Source organism: Heterocephalus glaber, unplaced genomic scaffold (genome assembly GCF_053883595.1).
Source record: "Heterocephalus glaber isolate CG9 unplaced genomic scaffold, H.glaber_assembly_v1.0 deba00001497, whole genome shotgun sequence".
Classification (NCBI taxonomy): Eukaryota; Metazoa; Chordata; class Mammalia; order Rodentia; family Bathyergidae; genus Heterocephalus; species Heterocephalus glaber.
The window spans coordinates 14,869,444-14,892,530 of record NW_028258320.1 but is presented as its reverse complement, the minus strand read 5'-3'; the positions used below and the strand labels follow the sequence as shown (position 1 = coordinate 14,892,530).

The following is a 23,087-nucleotide window of genomic DNA, read 5'->3' as shown; positions in this document are numbered from 1 at the left end:
TTTATGCTTCCCATAGCTCCCAGAAATGCTATATATCCTTAGTGATGAATCTAAGGGCCAAAGAAGTTCCTGGGACCCAATACACTAGTTAAATTCCTACTTTAGAAATGCATAGCTATCACAAAACACTAACATTAAAAAAAAAAATCTTTAAGGTACGCAGTGTATAATAATTTTTGAGGCAGTTCATGAACTGAATTGCAAGTTAGTATGATAGCAAATAGAACCTGTAGTAATCAGTAACTTGAGAAGTTCTGCTTTTTAGCTGGAATTAGACAGGTGTATATATATTATTTTTTATAGAAATTTATACCTTATAATGTATAATTATTGTTCATGCTGCACATGAGAAACCCAACATACTACAACTTAAAGAGCAAAATAAAAGACAGATAAGAAACAGGTGTGGACTCACCCCAGAAAGAATGGCTGCTATCAAGAAATCAACAAATAAATGCTGGAGGGGTTGTGGGGAGAAAGGAACCCTTCTCCATTGCTGGTGGGAGTGCAGACTGGTGCAACCACTGTGGAAGTCAGTATGGAGATACCTCAAAGAACTAGGACTACAGGTCCCACTTGACCCAGCTAATCCCTTGCTGGGTATCTTCCCAAAAGAATTAAAAGAATCATACCACAGTGATATATGTGCACCCATGTTCATAGCGGCACAATTTGTAATAGCTAAAGCTTGGAAGCATTCCAAGTGCCCATCAACTGGAAACTGGATAAAGAAAATGTGGTTTTTTTATAAAATGGAGTACTACTCAGCCATAAGGAACGAAAAACTAGAGTCATTTATAGCTAAATGGATGCAATATCAAGGCCATACTAAGTGAAATAAATAGGACACACATGTGTAAATACCAAATAGTTTCACCAGTGTGAGAAACTGATAGTGTAAACAAGAGTTAAAATGATTAAAATGAATAATTGATAATTTGAAATAGGAAAAAAGGTCCAAAGACGAAGGAGTGAAGGGAGGGGAAGAGGAAAGGAAAAGAGGGAAAGGAAAAACTATGAGAAAAGAAAAAAAAAATGGAAATGAAATCTATGTAAATAGGGAAGGGCGGAGGGAGTGAAGGGTGCACAGGTAATGGGGAAAAAAAAATAAGAACCAAGATATATCATGTACAGGTACAAACACCCAATGATAAACGTAAACGAATAATTGTATACCTAAAATGTACCAATAAAAAAACTAAAAAACTAAAAAAAAAAAGAAAGAAAGAAACAGGTGTGGAGGGCCAGGGATTTAGCTCAGTGGTTTTGCCACCTGCCACGCAAGCGCAAGGACCCGAGTTCGATCCCCGATACCAAAGAAAAAAGAAAGAGGTGTGGAGATGGAAAGGGGATCTGGGTATAAAGGGAGACAGAAGGAAAGGGAAGAGAAAAGGAAGTAAAATGGATCATGATGTGATATGTATATGTACCAACTCTCCATGGTGAATGTATTTAATATATATCACAAACATACTAATAAAAAATTAAAACAAAACAAAAAAAACTACAATTAAATTATTTTACAAAATGTGTGCAGTACTCTAATTTCCCTCAATTTGCAAAATCCTATACTTACTTTGATTATAACAAGGAGGAGTGTGATGGCAAGAAAATCCAGTATTGTTAATAATTTTTTTTGCTTGTTGTTAAAACATCCAATAATTTCCCAGTACCAATACAATAAAATTCTGAGTAAGAACATTTTCTTTCAACTAACTGTTAATGAAAATAGTGATTTTAGGGCTGGGGATTTAGCTCAGTGATGCTGCACCTGCCTTACAAGCCTGAGTTTGCCTGAGTTCGATTCCTGGTACCAAAAAGAAAATAGTGATTTTAAATATATCTAGGAGAACTAGAGTAGGCATCCAAAGTCCTCTAGTGCGCAGTTACTAATGCTCATGTGAAAAAAAACAAAACTTAAGGGGAAAAAAAAGTTGATGAAGACAACGATTTAATTCATCGAATCACCATGAACTATCCATGAGATAATCTCTGAAGAATATCCCAGCTCCATTAACAGAATTTTTTGATTTGCATAAAAAGGTCAAATGAGACTGCATCTTCCAAATAAAACCCAACACATAGATAGGAGCAGCGGCCCATGCATGGAATTTATTGTGTGCTATTGTTTATAAAATACTCGAATAGTCCTGGACATGCATATTTCCAACTTAGACAGGAGACCATACAGGGTGCACTTTCTGGCAAACAAAACAATAGACGGTTCCGCTGCCTGGAGCTTTGAGTTGTATTCCAGGGCATGAGGGAAGCAGGCCACCAAAGTAAAGGGAAATACCAAACTACAGTGGCAATCAATACAGATCAATAATTGTGTAAAATTAGCACATGGTTCCATTTAGTTTAACCAAGCAGTTCTGTAACTATCAAAAGAAAAATTTCAACATGCAGTCTTGACTTTTATGCTTCCACTAACATCTGAAAGATTGAACAGAACCATTGTTTCTAGGCTGCATTGCTTAATCAAAAACACTTCCAGAACATTTAAATTTTCCTTTGCATTAAAACATAAAAATGATAGAAAGCCAGCAGCAAATCACCCTGGTGGCTATTTAAGTAACTGGAGTACTCACAATAAACTAAAATTTCTCATAACATCTAGGTAACCTATACATGTCGTACCTGTACATCATAGGTCTATATATTAAATATTTGCAAAATGAAAACATGCATACACAAAATACGTCAAGTTTTACAGACATGATTTGAATTAAAATTTACTTTGACAATGTACAAACTTCTTTTAAAGTACCTTAAGTGAGTAATTCTGTAATTCTTCATAATTTTGAAATTTAGAGATTTTCTTCTTAAATCTCTGGGGTGTAAATCTCAAAAGATCTGGGCAAAAAAGATTCTAAATTAGTTTTTTTATTTCTGTTGAAGTAAGAGTATTTCTAGAAATAGTTTATTCATAATCGAAAAATATCAAGACTATGTTACAGAATTAGCCACAATTAAGAACTCTAGACCTGAGGTCAGCATTTTGTATAAACACCAACTGGGTTTCTCAGCATTTTGCCTACAATTCAAAATACAGCTAGTAACCTCAGAAATATATTTTAAGACCATGCTAATTCATCCTTTAATGACATTTCATTGAAAAAAAAAAAAGTCCACATTAACTCTTAGGATTGCATTTGAAGTCATGATTGAAAAAAAAAAAGCTAATTCTACTTAGGGAAAAAAGAAATCTCATTTGTAAACTTAAATGTGTGAACCACAAGCATAAATGGAGGTGTAGATGCCCTCCACTGGGAATTGCCCCAAGCCCCTTGCTCACTACTCTCCACCTTGGCAGCGATGACCCAATCTTATCAGATAGCACATGTCCCAGGGCCCTCAAGCCTCCATCCAGGAAGGGGGCTAGGGACTCAAAAGCACAATGGTTTCTTCAGAGGGACTGTAACATTTATAGTCAGCTTGGCCAACCCCTCCAGCTCCTCGGGTGATTTGTCCATTTGGGGCCCGAGTTGCGAGAGTCCCTGGGAAGTCGATGGTCACTGGGCATTATGGTTGCCAGTCCCGTGGTTCTCAGTGGCATGTGCGGTGTTCAGAGAATTGAAACCATCTTGTTGTACAGCATCTTTCCGGGGTGGCATTCTCTCATTGATCCTATCCAAACCCTTTGCCTCTTCAAAACTGCAGATTCTATGTGGTGGAGAGAATCCTCGTATTGCTTAACAAAATGCAAATTTGATAAGTCAGTAATTGTAAAACAATTCTGAGATTTAAAAAAACATAATTAATGACTTTAAGAAGAAAGAAAATAGCTGTAAGGAGCAACACTTAAACCTTACTTTAACGGAATACTATCCCTATGCCAGTCTTCCCCTTAAAATGTGAAATGTTTAAACCTAAATATAAACATGATAGCTTCATAGATAAAAAATGTTAGGATAGTTTTAATACTAAAACAAAACAAAACAAAAAAACCCCAAAACAACACATAAAAATGATCCTTCCCTGCCCACAAAATCAACCTCCAGGCAATGGTCTCAGGGTGTAAGTGTGACTTCTAGATCATTTATCTCCTACCTTAGAACCTAAGATCACCAGTGACTATCACAGTAAGGTAGCAACAAGAATAGAGTAAGTGAGGAGGCTAAATAAGGTTAATCCTCAACAGCTCAGGAGGAGAAAGAGGTAAAGATACATTAAAATTTATTAGATCAGACTTAGCTTGGAGGTCATCATCCCATCAGAGCCAATATGCAAAGAAAAAGGTGGGAAATGCCTCCAGGAGTTAAACTTGTATTTGACTGAGAGCAAAAACTATAACTTCATATTTTAGATGTCTTCCTTAATTTATTGGCCATTTATTACAAACTCTTTGAAAATCAAATCAAAATAAAGAGCAATCATTAACCAACTGCTATGGATTCTCATTCATTTCATCTGGAATGATGCTTCCTCCATTATTAAAGTGTTCATAGAAAAGATTTCCATACTACTAGCTATAATCTGGTTGCTTAATAGGTGTAATCCCTGAGACTCAGTCTGTGCATGTTAACCAAACAAATGGCTGGGGCAGTGAAACATTCAGTAATGTGCAATATCAAGCCATAAACATAATATACATGAATATAATCTTATCAGTAAATTATAGCCTAAGCTTCAGGAAAAAAATCATTACTGTAACAGTTCCTGCACTCTCAAGCACATTACTAAAAATGAGTAAAAACAAACTCACATGTTTATCTAGAGGAGGTTTCACTTATAGGGAATAATCTGAATAGCAGAGAATCATGCAAAATATAGAGTAGATAGATCTCTATTTACAGAGTCAAATTTAGTAATTTCCATTAAAATAGGCAACATTAAATACTACAGCCTAACATGTTATCCTCTAAAAAAAAATCAGGAACAGGGCCGGGGATTTAGCTCAGTGGTTCTGGCGCCTGCCTCGCAAGCACAAGGTCCCGAGCTCAGTCCCGGGTACAAAAAAAAAAAAAAAATCAGGAACAATAAATTATGGGTGCATACTTAAAACAGACTGTCACTATGGACATCAGTCCTTGTGATTAAAAAAAGAGAGAGGAATGTGACTGTTAAACCTGATGAGTCAGTGAGTATGATTCATCTTGGGCTGTGCAAGCTAGGAGTAAGACACATCCACAGGACATACTCTGATGCCCACCCACACACCACAGATCTCTGCCCAGTATAAGGACTCTGATCGTACCTTTTTCAGCCTCAATAGCCTCAACTGTGGCTGTACAGAAGTGAGCAGAGGCATGCAAAATGAATAAGAGAGATGAGAAGGGTCATATTGTACAGCAGAAAAGGCAATGATCACTTTAAATATCACAGTACCCCATACTACATCATCATTTACAATTTAACATAAATAGTACCCATATTAGAAAGTTCCATCCAATCCCCCAGTTCCTGACACAGCACAGTTTATACACAGCACTATGACATCACTCAAGAGAACAGAACATGTAGACCTACTGTAAACACAGACACCTCAGTACCCATGCAAATGCACTCCAGTATTAATCACCCTTCTCGAATTCAGCATTTTGATGGCATTAGAATTTTCCATTGTTTATTATACTTAACCATTATAATCACAGGAAAATTCTCTAGGGTAAAATTATGACAATAGAATTGTCTTCTTTCATGTCTAATGGAAACAATGCTTATCATCAGTTGGTTTCATAAGATACAAACTCAAAGAAGTCAGCAATGGTTTGCCTGTCACTTCTAATTATGACAAGACATAAGCAGCACAAGCTGGTATAGTTAAAATGAAAAAGGCCATAAACTTAGTGAGTTAGTCTAAGTAGAACTGTTCTGTAGCTCTGTTCTTTGGGGGGAAACCTTAAAAAGACCCCTCTTATCTAGAAGGAACTTTTTCCTTTGTAACTTTCTTTTTTTGTTGTTTTTTTAGTCAAAATCTTGTTATATTGCTCAGGTTAGCCTCAAATTCCTAGGCTCAACCAATCCTCCTGCTTCAGCTTGCCAAATACCTAGGACTAGAGGTGAATACCACTGCACTTGGCTTCTAGTCTAATATTGATGGCCCCAAAATATAAACATCTATAACCTTTAAAAATCCATTTATATTCAGCTTATCATGAATTTGTCTTAAGAACTAGGACTCTGCATTCTTAACTAAAGAAAAGCTTCAGAGCATCTTTTCAGAGGCATCAAGGGATGGAACTGAGTTCTTTCAGGCAATAAATCTTATTTCATGATATGGAGATTCATATAGGTCATATTATAAATGAGAAAGGCATCTTGGTATAGCTAATACTGGCCCACTTAAAAAACTTCACCATACTTAGCTATACATTTTGTAGTCAAAGATTCTTTAACAGCTTGTTTTTGGGTTTAAACTGTAGAAAGAGCTCACACTGAGGACCAGGACCTAAGACTGCAGCAAACAATATTGTCTCATAATATTGCCCATACTGTACTTTACTAAAAGTATACATACTAAGAATATTTGTATTCTCCTAAAAAAAAAAAAAGAGTATCTTTATTCGCCTTTGTTTCCTCTGCAATAAGGCCAATCAGAATAATTATTCTTAAAATATCCTTTCAGGAATAAATATAATTTAGAAATGATATAATTTATCTAAAGAATTTATTACTATGAAAGGGTATTGATGAATCTATTGTATTAAGGCATACTAAACTAGAAATTATTGCTAATTTTTTTTGGGGGGGGGGTTCCGGGGATTGAACTTGGGACCCTGTGCTTGCAAGGCAGGCAGCGGAACCACTGAGCTAAATCCCTGGCCCTTGGAAACATTACTTTTTTTTCTCAGTACCGGGATTGAACTCAGGACCTTGAACTTGCGAGGCAGGCACGGTGCCACTGAGCTACATCCTGGGCAATATTGCTAATCTTTTTTTTTTTGGTACCAAGAATCGAACTCAGGACCTTGAGCTTGTGAAGCAGGCACTAGAACCATTGAACTAAATCCCTGGCCCAATATTGCTTATCTTAACCAGATAAAGGGAATTCAGGAACCCTGAAGAAGCAGAATGAATACTAAATAAAGGAAGAGTTCATTTTCCTTAAGTATTAAATTATATTACAAATAAGACACACTTATTGTATGCCCATTATACAAATCACCAGCAACAACAACAACAACAAAAATCTACCCTTGAACACCTAGAAAGAACTCCTAGATGCCAGGGATTTAGCTCAGTGGTTACACTGTCTGTCTCAAAAGCACAAGAACCCGAGTTCAATCCCCAGTACCAAAAAAAAAAAAAAAAGAACTCCTAGAATGTCAGACAGAAAACTAAGCCCACTAAATGGCCTACTTCTATTTGATCAGGGCGAGAACTCCTACTCTTCAAAAATGGACAAACTTCATTATAGTTTAAATTGGAGAAAAAAATAAAATATTTACCAGAATCTATTTTAAAAGCATTTATGATAACAAAAGGTACTTAATATGAAACATTCTGTAACTTTTTTTGTGTATGGTAATAAATTTAAGACTGAAAACTGATCTCACTATAAAAATTAACATCTATTTGACTACATCAATAGTCTTTTTTTAATTTATGAAATGTAACAATACGCTTTTTTGTTTTGTTTTGTTTTTTTGTTTTGGTACCGGGGATCGAACTTGGGACCTTGTGCTTGCAAGGCAGGCACCAGAACCACTGAGCTAAATCCCCGGCCCATAATACACTCTTTTTTTTAACAATACACTTTTGAAATCATTCTATGTGCTTAATTTTACATGTAAAGACATCTTCTAGGTCAACTGATATTCTCTGCACTTTCTTGAGGACTTTAACTGATCTAAAGGTCTTTTCTAGAATATAAAATGGATATCACACTCAGAACTGCAAACTATAAGACTGAATGATTAGAATTGAATGATAGGCATATGAAGCTCAAACATTAAGCTTAAAAAGAGATCTGATAATTGCAAAATTTTATCTTGAAAAGTATTGTTGTATTTCTCCTCTGCTTTCACTTATATAGAACATCTTAATATAGCCCTAATAATTTTAAGTATAGTGCTGCCTTAAACTGTGTTCCTCAATACAATACAGAATAAATGACCAAGAGGAATTTGACATTATTAAAGTAGAGTTGGCTACATATTTTCCCATGTAGGTATCTGACAGTAACATTTAAAGCTAGCTTCCAATCAAAATTCTATGAGGAAATGTACATAAAATATGAACATAAAATTCAACTCCAGTAAGAGTTGTGTAGTTTATAAAAACACTCAAGAAACATTATGTAAATTAACTTTAAAGTTACTAAAAAGACAATTTATGTTTTTTGACAATAGGACTGAAGGTTCAGAATTAAAATTTTATTTTCCAATACCTCTCAGTTGTACACCCTATCAGAGAACATATCTACTGAAATTAAAAATGTTATATAATTTTTTGAATAATCACACAGATGCACCTTCTGCATAAGTTTTATTGTTTCTAAGTGGGTTTATCTTAGGGAAATAATTTCAACCAAATGCTCAAACCATACTATTAAAAGCCATTATTAGCAGACCTGGGGGGTATACAGTTCCCCAAATTAGACCCCTTAAGCTCAGCTCCCTTCAGTAACTCACACTCTATGCTGGGAATAGACAATCCCTTCAGCAAAGCTGCTGTCTGTCAAACCTTCCCTGCCGTTGAGGGTGGTTTCCAAGGTGGAGGAATGAGCTTCAGGCTGCATGCGAATTAAGAATAAATAGAAGCGCTGAACTGTCAACAAAGCATGTAATTAGCAGGTGCTAACTGCGAAATCTGAAAGCAAGATTTGCTATGGATATAATGTAAAAGTATTAATATATCCAAGGATAATTGAGAGATGGCTATAGTGTATATTTATTTAAGTATGATAACCTTTCAATTTTGTTTTTCTTTTTTAAACAAAGAGGAGTAAGGGTATAACATTTTTGAAGCTTGTTTTTTGAAACAGGGTCTTGCTATGTAGTTCAGGCTGGCCTTGAACTCACTATGTAGCCCAGGTTGGCCTCGAACTCATGGCCATCCTTCTGCCTCAGCCTCCCAAGTGCTGGGGTTACAGGTGTGCCCCACCATGCCCAGCTTTTGAAGCTATTAAAATTCATCCTTTTAACATTTCTGCTAGTCTTGACTGCTTAAGGTCTTCTTAATTTGTTTTAATGTACATTCATGAAATACTCTTTAGCTAATTTTTCTAACACTTATTATTTTAAAAAACGAAGGGCAAAGAATGTAACAAGAAGATTGCAGATTTTTTGGATTTTAATCAGAAAAAGAAACCTGGGGCTGGGGACGTGGCTCAGTGGTAGAGTGCATGCTTAGCATGCTTGAGGCCCTGGGCCCGATACCCAGTATCACAGAAAAACAAGAATGAAAAAAAAAAGAAAGAAACCTTGTTCAGAATGAAAATTTGAAACTCTAATTTGAAAACATAATTGTACTCAGATATGCCAGTGGTGGTAGCAAACAATACAATGACACATAAAATAAAACATATAAACTACAAGTAAAAAGGATCTATTGGAAAAAAAATTATTTTTATTATAAAGGGACTGAGTGAAGTTGTAAAAGTCAATATAATTCAAATTTATTCAAAAATTTTAAATATCCTATCTTTTTACTTTAAAAAATTTACGAATTACAACATCAAAACAAATAGTTAATAATGATTAAGTAAAACATCAGAACTGTTGCTGCCTGTTTTAATAGAACAATGACCCTTGGAGGGCTGTCAAAAGTGACTACAATAAAACATAAATTCAGGCTTTTCCACATTACAATTTTTGCTTTCTAATCGCAAAGGAAAGAATTCTAGACTTTGAGTCACTGTGTATGGGCTACCACATCACATCTGTTTTTTCTACTTAATCTATAATAGGCTTTCAAAAAGTTAAATCAGTGTTTACACAAATATTTATGCCAAAAAGTTTTTTAAATATAAAATATTCAACGAGCCAGATTACAGGAATGCTTTACGTATAATTCTTTTTATTTTCATGCAAAATAAAGGCACACCTTTCAATTTGACTTACAGGATTTAAATTCAACCCCTTATAACAATGACTTAATATCTAATATTACATTCATGTTCAGAATGCACAAAGTGCAGCAACAAATGCAGCAAACCTGAAAGAGTGCTACAAAGCTGCTTCTACATCAAAAGACAGACAAGTGTCTGATAGAGTAATTTAATTAAACATACTTTTACAGACATACAGCTAACCTAAAGAAAGACAGACAGATTTAGAAAAGCAGCTACATCTGCAGAGGAAGGAAACAGCATGTTACAGACAGTCAATTATACATAGAACATTTGACAAACACCACAGAAAACAAACTTTGGCATCATTTACCACAGTACAAAACCTTGCACAAATCTTTCGGCAAGTGAAGTGCATAAGTAATGTTCTGGGGCCAAGGTGGACTGTTAATTCTAAAATTGAGTATTTGAAAATATAACCATAGTCCAATACAATTATATAAATATAAAAAATTAAAAAGAAGAAACTTGGAATTACATTTCCATTTTAGTATTATGGATATCCCTGATTCACATTCTAAACTGGGGCTTTGAAAAGAAAAAGGTGCATTAGACAAATGAATGAATAAATAAATAAGTAAATAAGTAAATCAGACATTATGATATGAGGTGTTCCCATATCATTTCATGGAAAGTTGATGAACTGACCATTATTTCCAACTGGAAGAACTATTCACTCTGTCAATATTCTGCCCTGTTCAGGTATTAATTAGACACCATCTATTATATAGCACCCTGTTTGTGTCAGCTGCTGAGACAGGAACTAAAAAGCAGAAGGAATTCCCTGCATGCATTATGTGTATTGTTAGCAAAAGAGTGAGGTGTGCCCCAGTCCATCTGAGGCACAGCAAGTTGCATAACATCATTACCACTTTGCAGGGTCTGCCGTCCTCCAGCCAACACTCCACTAGGCAACATCCCTGTGGGAGTCAGGCCCTTGAGTGTCAGCACACTTTCACTCTCCTCCCTGTAGCAGAGAGATATAATAAACACCAGAGACTTCCAGTAAGTATTTAGTTTAAAAGAGATGGGGTCCAGATGTAGGGCATGTATATAATTCACAACATTCAACATTATTTACCATATTCTAAATGTTTCAGAGAGTACACCTTAAGACAGACATATATTTCTTTTCTTGAAAAGTCTTATTTATTTAGGGTGGATTTTTTTTTTCCTTTGTTTTGTTTTTTGAGACAGGGTCTCTCTATGTAGCACAGACCAGCCTTAATTCACTATTGTAGCCCAGGCTGTTCTTGTACTGACGATCTTCCTGCCTCAGCCTTCCAAGTGCTGGGATTACAGGTATATTCCAGCAAAAGCAATAAGTACGTGGCAAGATTCACTATCAAAAGTCATGAAACAATTGATAAATTGTGGTATTTCATATGTTCTAAAGTTCAAATGTTAAAGATAATCAGTTTTTCTAACAAACTTTGAAGGACTGATTTATTAATTGGCACCCTTAAACCTGGTCTCCCTGAAATAACACCAGGAAGGCAATTTGTGCTTCCAGCAAAAGGAATGCCCTGCAGGTATGAGGAAATTCATCAAGAACACTCAGCAAAAAGAATTTCCTGTATGCACAAGCAAATGCATCAGGGCCACTCCGAAAAGCATCCCCTTCTTCTTTTCCTGATCTTATTTTCAAGGTATAAATATGGTACTTTTATTACAGAAGGACAAGAGATACCAAAGGCAAGTAATAATAATCATAAAGGTCAAACAGCAAGGCTGTGGTTCGGTGGCAGACTGCACGCTTTCACCATGTGTAAGGTCTTGAGTTCCATCCCCAGTACCACAAAAAAGAAAAAGAAAAAGAAAAAGAAAAGCAAACAAACTAACCCTAGATTCAAATGGACTTATGTTCCCTTCTTCAGTATGTAAGTATACAACTAACTTCTTTATAAGAAGAAAATTACCATGTTGCTTTTAGATGTCAAGCAGGACAATGCTCATAAACAAAGTACAATAAAATAATTTCTGCAAAACAAATAATCAAGAAAATATATAATTACCTGAGAACAGAGAAGACTCTTGCCATCTTGCCAATTGCTCGAATTTTGTTTCTTATGATTTCTTTCCGGGCTGCAGCTGAACCTACTTTCAATGGAATAGAAAGGTTCAAGTTTAGGACATCCATACTTGCATTTTTCTATCAGCCTGTTCCACACTCATCTTAACCAAGACCAAGTTCCTCGCCACCAGCTCACATGGAGGAGACTACATAAACTCATGCCAAAAAGTTTCTTATTTTCTCAATGTTTAGCTCAGAACTGGTCAAATGCTGGGATGTGATACAGATACAGTTGAAAATAATTCACAAACTTTAATCATCTCATACTGCTGACCAAGTAAAACAGCAATGAGAAAAACAATTGAGCCCAACTTTCATTACAAAGGACAAGAAACTAGTAACAATCCTACAGTGTCTTTAATTTTCCTGAGAACCCATGCATACAGGCCTACAGACAATAGTAATCTCCTGTAATCTTTTATTTAACTATCACAAAAGCCTTTAACATGCAGGCTGGATATATCTCATCATATTATGAAAAATAAGTTTCCTTGCTCTAAGTTGATCTAAAAATAAAAGGTACAACTACGCAGGTAATCCCAAACTAAGGTTCATACCCACATTTCAACAACAAGGTATATCTCAACTTAATGGGCTAGCTGTCCTCTAAAGTCACGTAAGTACATATAAGCTCTTAAAGCTGTAGGTGAGTATGACATAACAATGAGAAAACCTGGCTAAAGATCACTTTTACTTCATCTCTAAAGGGAGCTGTGCTATCACTGATACAGAACATAGCAAAATAATCATATCCTTGGCTGAACAAAGACTCAAAGGTTGTATCTTCTTCCCTTGACCTCCAGAAAGAACAACAATCTCAGTACTATTATCTCATATATAGCAACTAGAATCACTCTGGACCCAAGAGTATGGTTCTTTAGAGCTGTGCTTCAACATGATGAAAACACACATACGCAAACACTATGGTTGAGGAGAAGGTTAAGGAAAGGCTAAAGATGCTACAGCAAAAGGGGCCTTGGGTATACATAGGTCTAAACAATCATAAGTCTTCTAGGCTAGAACATTCTATTTAAAATTTAAACAGCCTACAGTGCTCACTTCAGCAGCACATATAATAAAATTCAAACAGCCTACAAATACATATAATTAAAAAATAAGACAATGACTGGACCTGACTACAATGAAACAGAAAATGAAATCCAGTTTAAAAGCTAAAAACATCAGGTATATTTTAGAGAAAAAGGATCCACAACCATGTTTATGACGTTCTTAAAGGATAATATTATGAACACTGAAGCTACAGCTTTTTCTAAGTCCAAAACTGTAGGTACTACAGCACTACATAGGTTTTTTTTAGATGTCAAAAAATTACCAAATGTCTAAGAATCAGAGAATATTAGAATTTGAAAAGATATTAGGGATATTGCAAAGTTCAATCTCATTTTATAGACAAAGAAATTGAGTTTACTCAATGAATTGTCCAAGAATACAAGGCATGTCTGATTTTCTTCTAATGAATTAATATAGACATTTTGATTTAAACTGACAGAAGTTTAAATAGCTAAACTGCAGTCACGCAGTAAGGGGCTGGAAAGAATGGCTGTAATGAGGTACATTCGTATTTGCAGCCTTAATTTATATATCTGTAAAACCAAATGATATGTAAACCATACTGATTTCAAATGAAAAAAAATCACAGAAATATAAAAACACTGTGAAAATCAGGATTTAAAATCAGTCTACAAACACATCATGCATCATATTAAAGTAAATGTCCACAGTAAAATTACTTTGGGGAATAAGACAGACAATCAAACACCCCTAATCATGCAGGGAAAAGTACAAAACATTACAAATAAGCAAAAGAATGAAATTTTAAAACAAGAGGAATGAAAAGAGGGAAAATATTTCCATGCACAGAAAGACAGATATCTTGGAATATGACTTCAAAAAACATCAAATACTAACTCAAGTAAAACTTAGACTAAATTTGCACAAGGCCCAAAAGGACTATGCGTAAACATTACTCAATGAATGTGCTAACTTACATGGACATGAGGATAACTTATGAAGTCATATTTCAAAACAGTGTTACTCTGTCTGGTCTGTACCTTTTTTATTGCCATATATGAGCCGTTCTTCAGATGGAGAGTCCAGAAAAAAGGAAGTGAATGATGGAGAAAAGGTGGTTGAGACAAATAAAAAGATAGAGATTTAACTTGGCAGTGGTACTGAAGAATGAATGTAGAAAGAAAGGGAGAAAAATGAAGGTCCTCATATTTGAAATTTTGTAAAATGTAGTACTTCAGAATCTGGTGAATAAGAGGGATGCCACTGAGTAGAGCTCTAAAGTAAAGATTTCTTAAAAGATGTGTTCAGAAGAAATTATGGACAGAATGGTTTTAATATTTGATGAAAGTAGACATAATTAGGGACAGAAAAAAAGTGAAAACACATAAGACTGATAAAAGACTGTGCTAACAACAATTGCACACTTATATTCATACCCCTAAAGAAATGTGTCAGCATGAAAGTATGTTAAATGAAAAGCAATGACACAAATAAGGTACAAACTTATGTGGTTCTTCAAGGACACTAACATCTGCAAAATCTGTAGTATACGCACAGAAATGTAGGTAACTTTATAAACTACCTCAGTAGAAAACTTCACCCACCTCCAATAGAGAAAAAGCTAAGCCTCCTACACTCTGCAACAAGAACACGTAATTTCTTGATTTCTCAATTGTAGAACTTCTGCATATACTCAGCAGCAACACAGTGCTTTCTGTTCCCAGTCCAATCTGGGATCTCAAGGGACATCATTTTGCAAAAAAGGCAACAGATTGTTTCAAAGCAAATGATAGCTCTAAGAGTAAGTAGGGGTGGTTTCACTTGAGCAGTTTGCATCTTCCATTCTAATACTAAAACACATCATTCCATTACAAGAAATGCAAAGTTTAGTTTGGGAACACTATAACACATAAGGATTATGTATCTTTTACCAAACTGAAAATAAAAGATAAATATCTCAAAGAAATAGTGTGCATTTTATTTATTTACTTACTTATTTATTTAGGTACCAGGGATCGAATTGCAGGACCTTGTGCTTGTGAGGCAGGCGTGGTGCCACTGAACTAAATCCCCGGCCCTCAGTATGCATTCTAAATATCATAGAAATCAGTCTTCAAATTTGTTTCTATGATTAAGTAACACCTTGAATACTATGTGCATTTTTACATGAAATTTTTGGGAAAATCTGTCTTAAGAATGACACCATACACATAAACAACACAGTACCAAACATTCATCACTTACACAAAAGGAGTCTTACTCCTTTAGCTAATCTCAGACTTGAATATACAAAAACTACTCTTTCTGCCATGGGAAAATCTCTAATCCTGCTCTCTCCTTTTTCCCTCAGAAAAACTAACACTTATTCTGCCTCCACAGGAAAAACCATTCCGCCTTTTTTTTTTTCATTCTGCCTTTCTAAAATTAGATTTTTTCTCAGACCCAGTCCATATGATGGACACAGGAAAAGAGGAAGGAGAGGACAGAAGCCATGCCATTACAGTGAAGGGCAAGAAGAAAAGAGGGACAGAGGAAAGGACAAAATGAGAGAGTACAGATGAGGGGAAATATACCTAATTCCAAACTATCTTTTCTCTACCCCATCCTAAACTTTAGTATCTATTCTAATGTCCTCACTCTTCTTCCACTGCTATAATGTTCTTTCCCAAATCATTCCCAAACTTTCTTAGAACTCCTACTCTAAATACTAGGTAGTACAAGGATAAATAATGAAGAGTAGGGGCCAAGGATTTAGCTCAGTGGTTCCAGCACCTGCCTCGCAAGTACAAGGTCCTGAGTTTGATCAGCGGTACCGAAAACAAAAAAGCAAACAAAAAAATGAAGAGTAATTGCACCTGTCATATTGGGAAGTGGTGAGATCTATTTCTAGTATTCAAAGCTGGAATTCAGTATGTTTTCCAATAGAAACATTGTCACAAATGGTACCGAAGATTTTTAAAATTCTTAAAGACTGGGGAATAATTTTCATCCTCTCTATTCCCTCAATATATGGATGAAAAGATCTTGAGACGTGAGGGGAGCTTTCCAAGATTCCACAGCTAGCGAATGACAGTGAAAAGATACCTAAACCGTTATCTTTTTATTATATTATACTACTTCTTTAAGGACCAAATTTACTTTGCCCCTGGAATGAAAATTAATATAAGTGAATAAATTAGCATAATTTATCATACTGATAGGAAAAACATTAAGACACCTAAAATCTTATCATTAGAGGGAATATGGTAGTCTAATACTTCCATGCCTTAGGCAAGTAGTAAATGTTTTATGTTCTTTTCTCTATTTCCAAAACAGGAACATAATAAAATGTTATATTTATCTGTGGTTCAGTCTCAAAAAATGATTCAATATCTATCTTCATATAAATCATAGATACCTACAGCCAAGTACTACAGACTCAACAAAGACATACATTCATTTATTTATTTATTTATTTATTTATTTATTTAAAAAAGACCAAAGCATTACCTACTACCACTCTTATTTAAAATACTATTGGTAATATGATAATTTTCAAAGTTAAAAAGGTTAAAATGTAGAAAATAACGATATTGGCCTTATGCAAATGACATATTCCAAAGTGGAAAATAAATTTAAAATTATCATATGTAATCATTCCACTCATCTAAGTTGTTGGATATGTGACCACAAATATATAATGTATTTCTTTATACAGCTAGAAAATATGTTGAGAGACCAGTTATAATAGTATTAAGAATAGAAAATATTGGGCCGGGGATTTAGCTCAGTGGTTCCAGCACCTGCTTCGCAAGTGCAAGGTGAGTTCAATCCCGAGTACCAAAAAAAAAAAAAGAATAGAAAATATTTAAGGAGAAGGGTTGAAGTGGGGGGTGGGAAAAAAAGAAGCAAGATAGATCACATGCAGGTACAAATTCCCTATGATGAAAGTTATCGTGTATACCTAAAATGTACCAATAAAATTTCTTTTTAAAGAATAGAAAATATTGATCTATTAATTTCACCTAATAATAATACATTTTTTCCAAAGAAAAACTATCCATAATTTTCAATGGAGTAATTATATATTCAATGGGGTAATAGTATTAAATGGACTAAGAGAGTTTTATACAACTAAGTATTTTTTTTAAAACTCCTTGAATTCCAATATAGAGTTAACCCAATACCAACTGACACACTCATTACATTATTTCATAGAATTTGACAAATTACCAGAAAACTTTACCTAAAGAATTTAGTAGGCTAAAGAACCTACTTTAGTGTGCCATGAACTATTTCAAACATAATCTCAATTATTCATTATTTCAATACAACATTATGAAGTAGGTATCATTATTATTATTATTCTCATTTGAGGAGGAAAACTGTGACCCAGAAAGGTTAAGTAACTTGCCCAAAGCCACAGCTATTGTAGGAAACTAGAATCTTACAACAGATTCTATTCTTACAACAGATTCTGGTGTACCAGAATGGGGAAAAGAAATATCTACTTAAAACTATTTAAAATTTTTAGGAAAAAAATACATGATACATGTTAAAACTTAAAACTTATATACAAACATCAAAAGAAGGGAAAATAAAAAGAAAAATAAGCCAAACGTGGTGGCACAATTCCAGCTACTTGGGAGGCTGAGGCAGGTGCCTAGGCTGAGCTAAGTTTGAGCTCAGCCTGGGCAACTTAGTAACAACAGGGTAGCTCAATGCTCCCTGGGTTCAATCCCTAGTACCACAAAAGTAAAATTAAAAAAAAAGAAAAATCCTATTCACTAAAGCTTATTATCTAAACCAAAACTGATAAAAATGTACTTGTTTTAATTAACAAAAGTACAAGTAAAATCCTATCCTGACTGCTACAAATAAATGGGAGGAACAATACTTATATATAATCACTTTATACTTTCAGTAAATGGAATTATAATTGTTTAGGAATCAAATCTGTGGGCTAGGGAAGTATCTCAGTGGTAGAGCACTTGCCCAGCATGCACAAAGCTCTGGATTGGATCTCCACCCATCCACACCTCACCCCTGTAAATTAATAAAAATCAGGGCCAGGGATTTAGCTCAGCAGTTTCACCACCTGCTGTGCAAGTGCAAGGACCCGAGTTCGATCCCCGGTACCAAAAAAAAAAGAAAGAAAAAAAAAATCAAACTTTTTTGTTGGCAGAGAAATTTCCACATAGATTTTCCTCAGATTTTACTCAATAAATGATCAATTAAGATAGATAGTTTACATGGCTGGAAAAATAGTAATTTTTCTTCTCAGCATCATTAGAAATCAACGTAAATTTAATCAACTCTAATTTACTACTTTATTTACTAATTTACCAAGCAAAGTAAGTAAAATAAGTAAAAATGGCCAAAATCCTAAGAGGTGAGCCTATGGAGAAACAGGTCTATGGATTCATTGCTGGAGGTACTTCATACTGGTTCCAATTCTTCTGCAAAGCAATCTGGCAGTTCACAAGCTAAAATATAAACTCAATCATATTCTTTAAGACTGTAATTCTCCTTAAGAAATTCTTTTCTAAGAAAAAAAGATACTATACAAATGTTTATTGCACTGCAATTCATAAGGATAATTTAGAATAACACAACTGCCAAGAAATGTGAGATTAACTTTTAAAATTATGGCATATTAATATACTTAGAAATATATAGCCATTGCTGGGTGTGGGTGGCACACACTTGTGGTTCCAGCTATTTAGGAGGCTGACGCAGGAAGACTGCTTGAGCCCAGCAGTTTGAGGCCCACCTGAGCAATAGAGCAAGACCTCATCTCCAAAAGAAAGAAAGAGAGAAAGCTCAAGGTCCCGAGTTCAATCCCCAGTACAAAAAAAAAGAAAGAGAGAAAGGGAATGAAGGAAGAAGGAAGGAAAAGAGGACGGAAGCAAGGATGGTAATATGTGGCCATCAAATCTTTCCAATATGTAAAGCATATTTAACATATAAAAACTTTTAAATACTGACTACAACTATCAAGTTTATTAAAACATGTTTGTCTTGTAATCTGAATAACTACTATGAAGATAATGATACACAGTATATTAACTATTGTTATTCTATTACACTATTTTATTAAGAAATTGTTTCATTTTTTCATAAAATAAAAATAAAACAAAGATGTGAGGGGAATATGGTAGGGAATAAAGAGTTTGCAGCTTATAACTTGTTTATCTTATAATTTACTCAATAAAGATTAAATATTTAAATTAAAAAGTTTTAAATACAAATTTCAAAATATTAAAAAAGATACTTTGTTTCTATGGTATTCATTTATAAATATGCATTAGATATACAGGCTTGTTGCCTCATATAAGAACTTACAACCATGTATAACTTTGTTTCTATGGAAAAAATACTTCCCAAATCTCTACCAAACTAACAAGTGGTCTTTTAGAACACAACCACAATAATTTGAGATCAGCCTACTTTGGTGTCTACAAAGAGTGAAAGCAACACTGGGAGTTCACATATGTTTCTGATGCACTAAGAATACTGTACTAGATCTTCTCTTCAAAAAGCAGTATCCATATTCATGAAGAACCACATCCTTTTAATACCTTTCAATTTTCCTTTCTTTTTGTTCTTCCAAAATTTCCCTTTCCCAAAATTCATCTTCTTGCCATGCTACCATAAAAAAGAACTAAAATTATTTTAAAATACTAAACATATCTGAAAAAGTGACTTGTCACTAAGAGAAAAGCTATCTGAAAGATACGACTTTTTTGCAAAATATTGTTTTGAGCCTTAGTAGGTAAGAGATACCATTTCAAATAAAAAGTAGTAAGTTGAGTAATCATACCATCAAACTGGTCTTCACCTTCAGTCATTAGTTCATCATCAGAGCAAATACTCAGAACATTTACCAACATTTCTGTCACTATTCAAAAAAGAAAAAAAGTTACATGTTAGCTGCTTATGTATGATCATTTCTCTCTCGCTATATATATATATATATATATATATATATATACACATACACACAGCAATGATTCATACAAATGGTTAAATAATTTTTAACTCAAGAAGGTACACACATTCTCACAGGAGGAATGATAGAATTATGTTTTAAAGGGTTTTATAATAACTAAATCTTGGAAGTGCCCTACATGTCCACCAACAGATGAATGGATAAAGGAAATGTGGTATTTACACACAGAGTAATACTTTGCCATAATGGACAAATGTGAGTCATTTATAGGAAAATGGAGGCAACTTGAGACCATAATAATAAATAAAATAGGGCCGGGGATTTAGCTCAGTGGTTTCGTTGACTGCTGCACAAGAGCAAGGACTTGAGTTCAATCCTGGGTACCAAAAAAATAAATAAATAAAAATAAATAAATAAAATACAGCAGGCATACAAGCTTCAAAATTGCATGATTTCTTATATTAGAAACCCAAAATAATAAATGAAGAGCAAAATAAAAGACAGATAATAGCAAGTAGGAAGACAGTTCTTTCTCAAATGGGAAGAAGATAAAGAGATGGAGGAAGGAAGATGGAAAGAGGAAGGGAGGGGAGGGGAAGAGGATGAAAAAAGAAATAAGATATGTTATGTACATGTACCAACTCCCCACAAGGTATAATATAATCATTATGTACTGCAAATATTAATTAAAAAATTAAAACTTTTTAAAAAAACAATTCAATGGTAATAAGTTAGAGAGAAAAAATTCTTTATGGAATATAATTTTGAGTCTCTCAGAAAAAAAAAATCCCAAAGGGACATAAACAGAGAAATAATATCTGAATATATACATGTCAAATCTTACAGCAATAAGAAGAAAATAATTATGGGATGGTTCTCCTGTTTCAAAGAACTCCCAAGATTCAATCTTTTAAAAACACTGGCCACAGCAACTACCCTGAATCTTATTTCTAAAGATTACCAATGATTATTTAACAATATGAACTCATGGCTCTTTCTTAATCTTCCTTGATTTCTGTATATATTTTTCCTTCTCTTTTCCCATACTCTTCTGGTTTTTCTGCCTTTTAATCCTCAAAATTTGGCTATCATCAAGATTCTCTTTCAGCCTTATTCTTTTTATATGTCCAATTTTTTGGCAACTCTATCCATTATTACAGCTACTGTATCAAGTATCATCTATTTGGAGATTACCCCAAAGTATTCATCTCCTATCTTAACTTCTCTTTTGGGCTCTGGATTTCCTTACTGGTTTTATACTGTCAACTGTCTTAAGCCATTTGTATGTTGTCTGTTTCCCTTACTAGAATGAAAACTTCATGAGTGTAAGACATTGTTTTATTCACCATCATATCTCCAGAGCCTAACACAGTACCTGACACATGACAGGCACCCAATAAATATCTAACAAAGAAAGCCGTAACATAAGAAAGGTACAAATTTCAGTTAATAAATAAAAATGTCTACTGTATACTAGCCTCTGGATGTCTTGATGACACCTAAAAATTAATACTCATAACAAAAGTCAATACTGCTCCTACAAGCCTACTTTTCTTCCTACAAATATATTAAAACCACACCACATGCAAGAGCTCTGGAATGCAAATACAAAAGGCACAGTCTCTACTCTCAAAAAGCTTACTAACTAATATTGAAGACAGAGGGCCGGGGATTCAGCTCAGTGGTTCTGGCACCTGCCTCGCAAGCACAAGCTCCTAAATTCAATCCCCAGTACCAAAATAAAAATAAATGGTTTCGCAGCCTGCTGCACAAGCGCGAGGACCCAAGTTCAATCCCCAGTACCAAAAAATAAAAATAAAAATAAAATAAAAACATAAAGATCGCTTCTCAGCCTTCTGGCTAAGATCAAGTATAATAAAAACATAAAAGAGATAGATAGATGGCAACCAAAAAGGAGTAATAAAAACTATTCTTTAAGTATTCAAAGATATTCAAAGACCCAGTAGGTAAGACTTTTGGTAAATTACATTTAGCAAGAATCATGAACTAGACTCTATAGAGTTTGCCAGGTGGAGAGGATGGAAAAAGGAATTCTAAACAGAAGTTAGAAAAACTATCAAGTAGTCATATAGATCAGTGAAATAGAATGGTAATTCAGATATAAACCTCACACATAAGATCAACTCATTTTCAACAAGAATACCAAAACAATTCAGTGGAAAAAGAACAGTTTTTTCAACAAATGTTCATGGAACAAACTGATGTCCATAGACAGACAATGAAGTTGGACACCCTCTCACTACTGCATACTATATATAAAAATTAACTGAAAATTGAACAAAGACCCCTTATGTAAAAGCTAAAACTATAAAACTCTTAGGAAAAAAGATAGGGGTAAGTCTTTTATCAACTTGGATTAGATGATGATTACTTAAATCTTACACCAAAAGCACAAGCAACAAAAGAATAAATAGGTAAATAGGACCTCATTAAAATTAAAAACTTGAAGCTAGGTATGCCTGCAGATTGAGCTACCCAGGAGGCTAATGCAGAAGGGTCACTTGAGCCTAGGAGTTTGGGAGTCAAACTGGACAACACAGAGACACCCTATCTCTAAAACAAAATAAAACAAAACAAAACTTAAAACTTTTGTTTCAAAGGATATTCTCAAGAATTGGTAAAGCCAATCCAGAGAATGGGAGAAAATACTTGTAAACAATTTATCTCATAAGGGATCTGCATCTAGAATACACATTTTAAAAACAAACTCAATAATAAAGACAAGTGACCCAATTTTAAATGAGTAAAATATTTGAAAATATATTTGTCCAAACATACATAGTTAATAGCATGAAAATATACTCTTCATTATTAATCAGGGAAATGCTAATCAAAATCCATTCATATTTATTATAAGAGCAATAAAAAAGGCAGATAATATCAAGAGAACCTAGGATCATTATACCATGCTGGTGGGATTGTGAAATGGTACAGCATACAGCAGCTTTGAAAAATGGTCTGGCAGAGCCTCAGAAGGTTAATCAGAGTTACTCTATGATCTAGCAATTTCA

The 23,087-nt window shown here is 34.3% G+C and overlaps 1 protein-coding gene across 11 annotated transcripts in view; it reads right to left on the bottom strand.

Annotated features, from left to right (window-relative positions):
• Positions 1-2,086: 2,086 nt before the first annotated feature.
• Ppp3cb (protein phosphatase 3 catalytic subunit beta) overlaps positions 2,087-23,087 on the bottom strand; it is a 52,221-nt gene continuing 31,220 nt past the window's right edge. For 2 of the 11 annotated variants that reach the window (XM_087184707.1, XM_087184710.1), the window contains exons 10-15: positions 19,927-20,004; positions 14,165-14,191; positions 12,034-12,118; positions 10,888-10,985; positions 5,201-5,230; positions 2,087-3,694 (exon numbers count right to left, since the gene is read on the bottom strand). In XM_087184707.1, coding sequence (XP_087040833.1) covers positions 3,516-3,694; positions 5,201-5,230; positions 10,888-10,985; positions 12,034-12,118; positions 14,165-14,191; positions 19,927-20,004 — 497 coding nt within the window. In that variant the 3' untranslated portion in view covers positions 2,087-3,515. The remainder of the gene's footprint in view (positions 3,695-5,200; positions 5,231-10,887; positions 10,986-12,033; positions 12,119-14,164; positions 14,192-19,926; positions 20,005-23,087) is intronic. The other 9 variants (XM_004846278.4, XM_087184711.1, XM_004846279.4 and 6 more) reach the window with 7 other exon arrangements.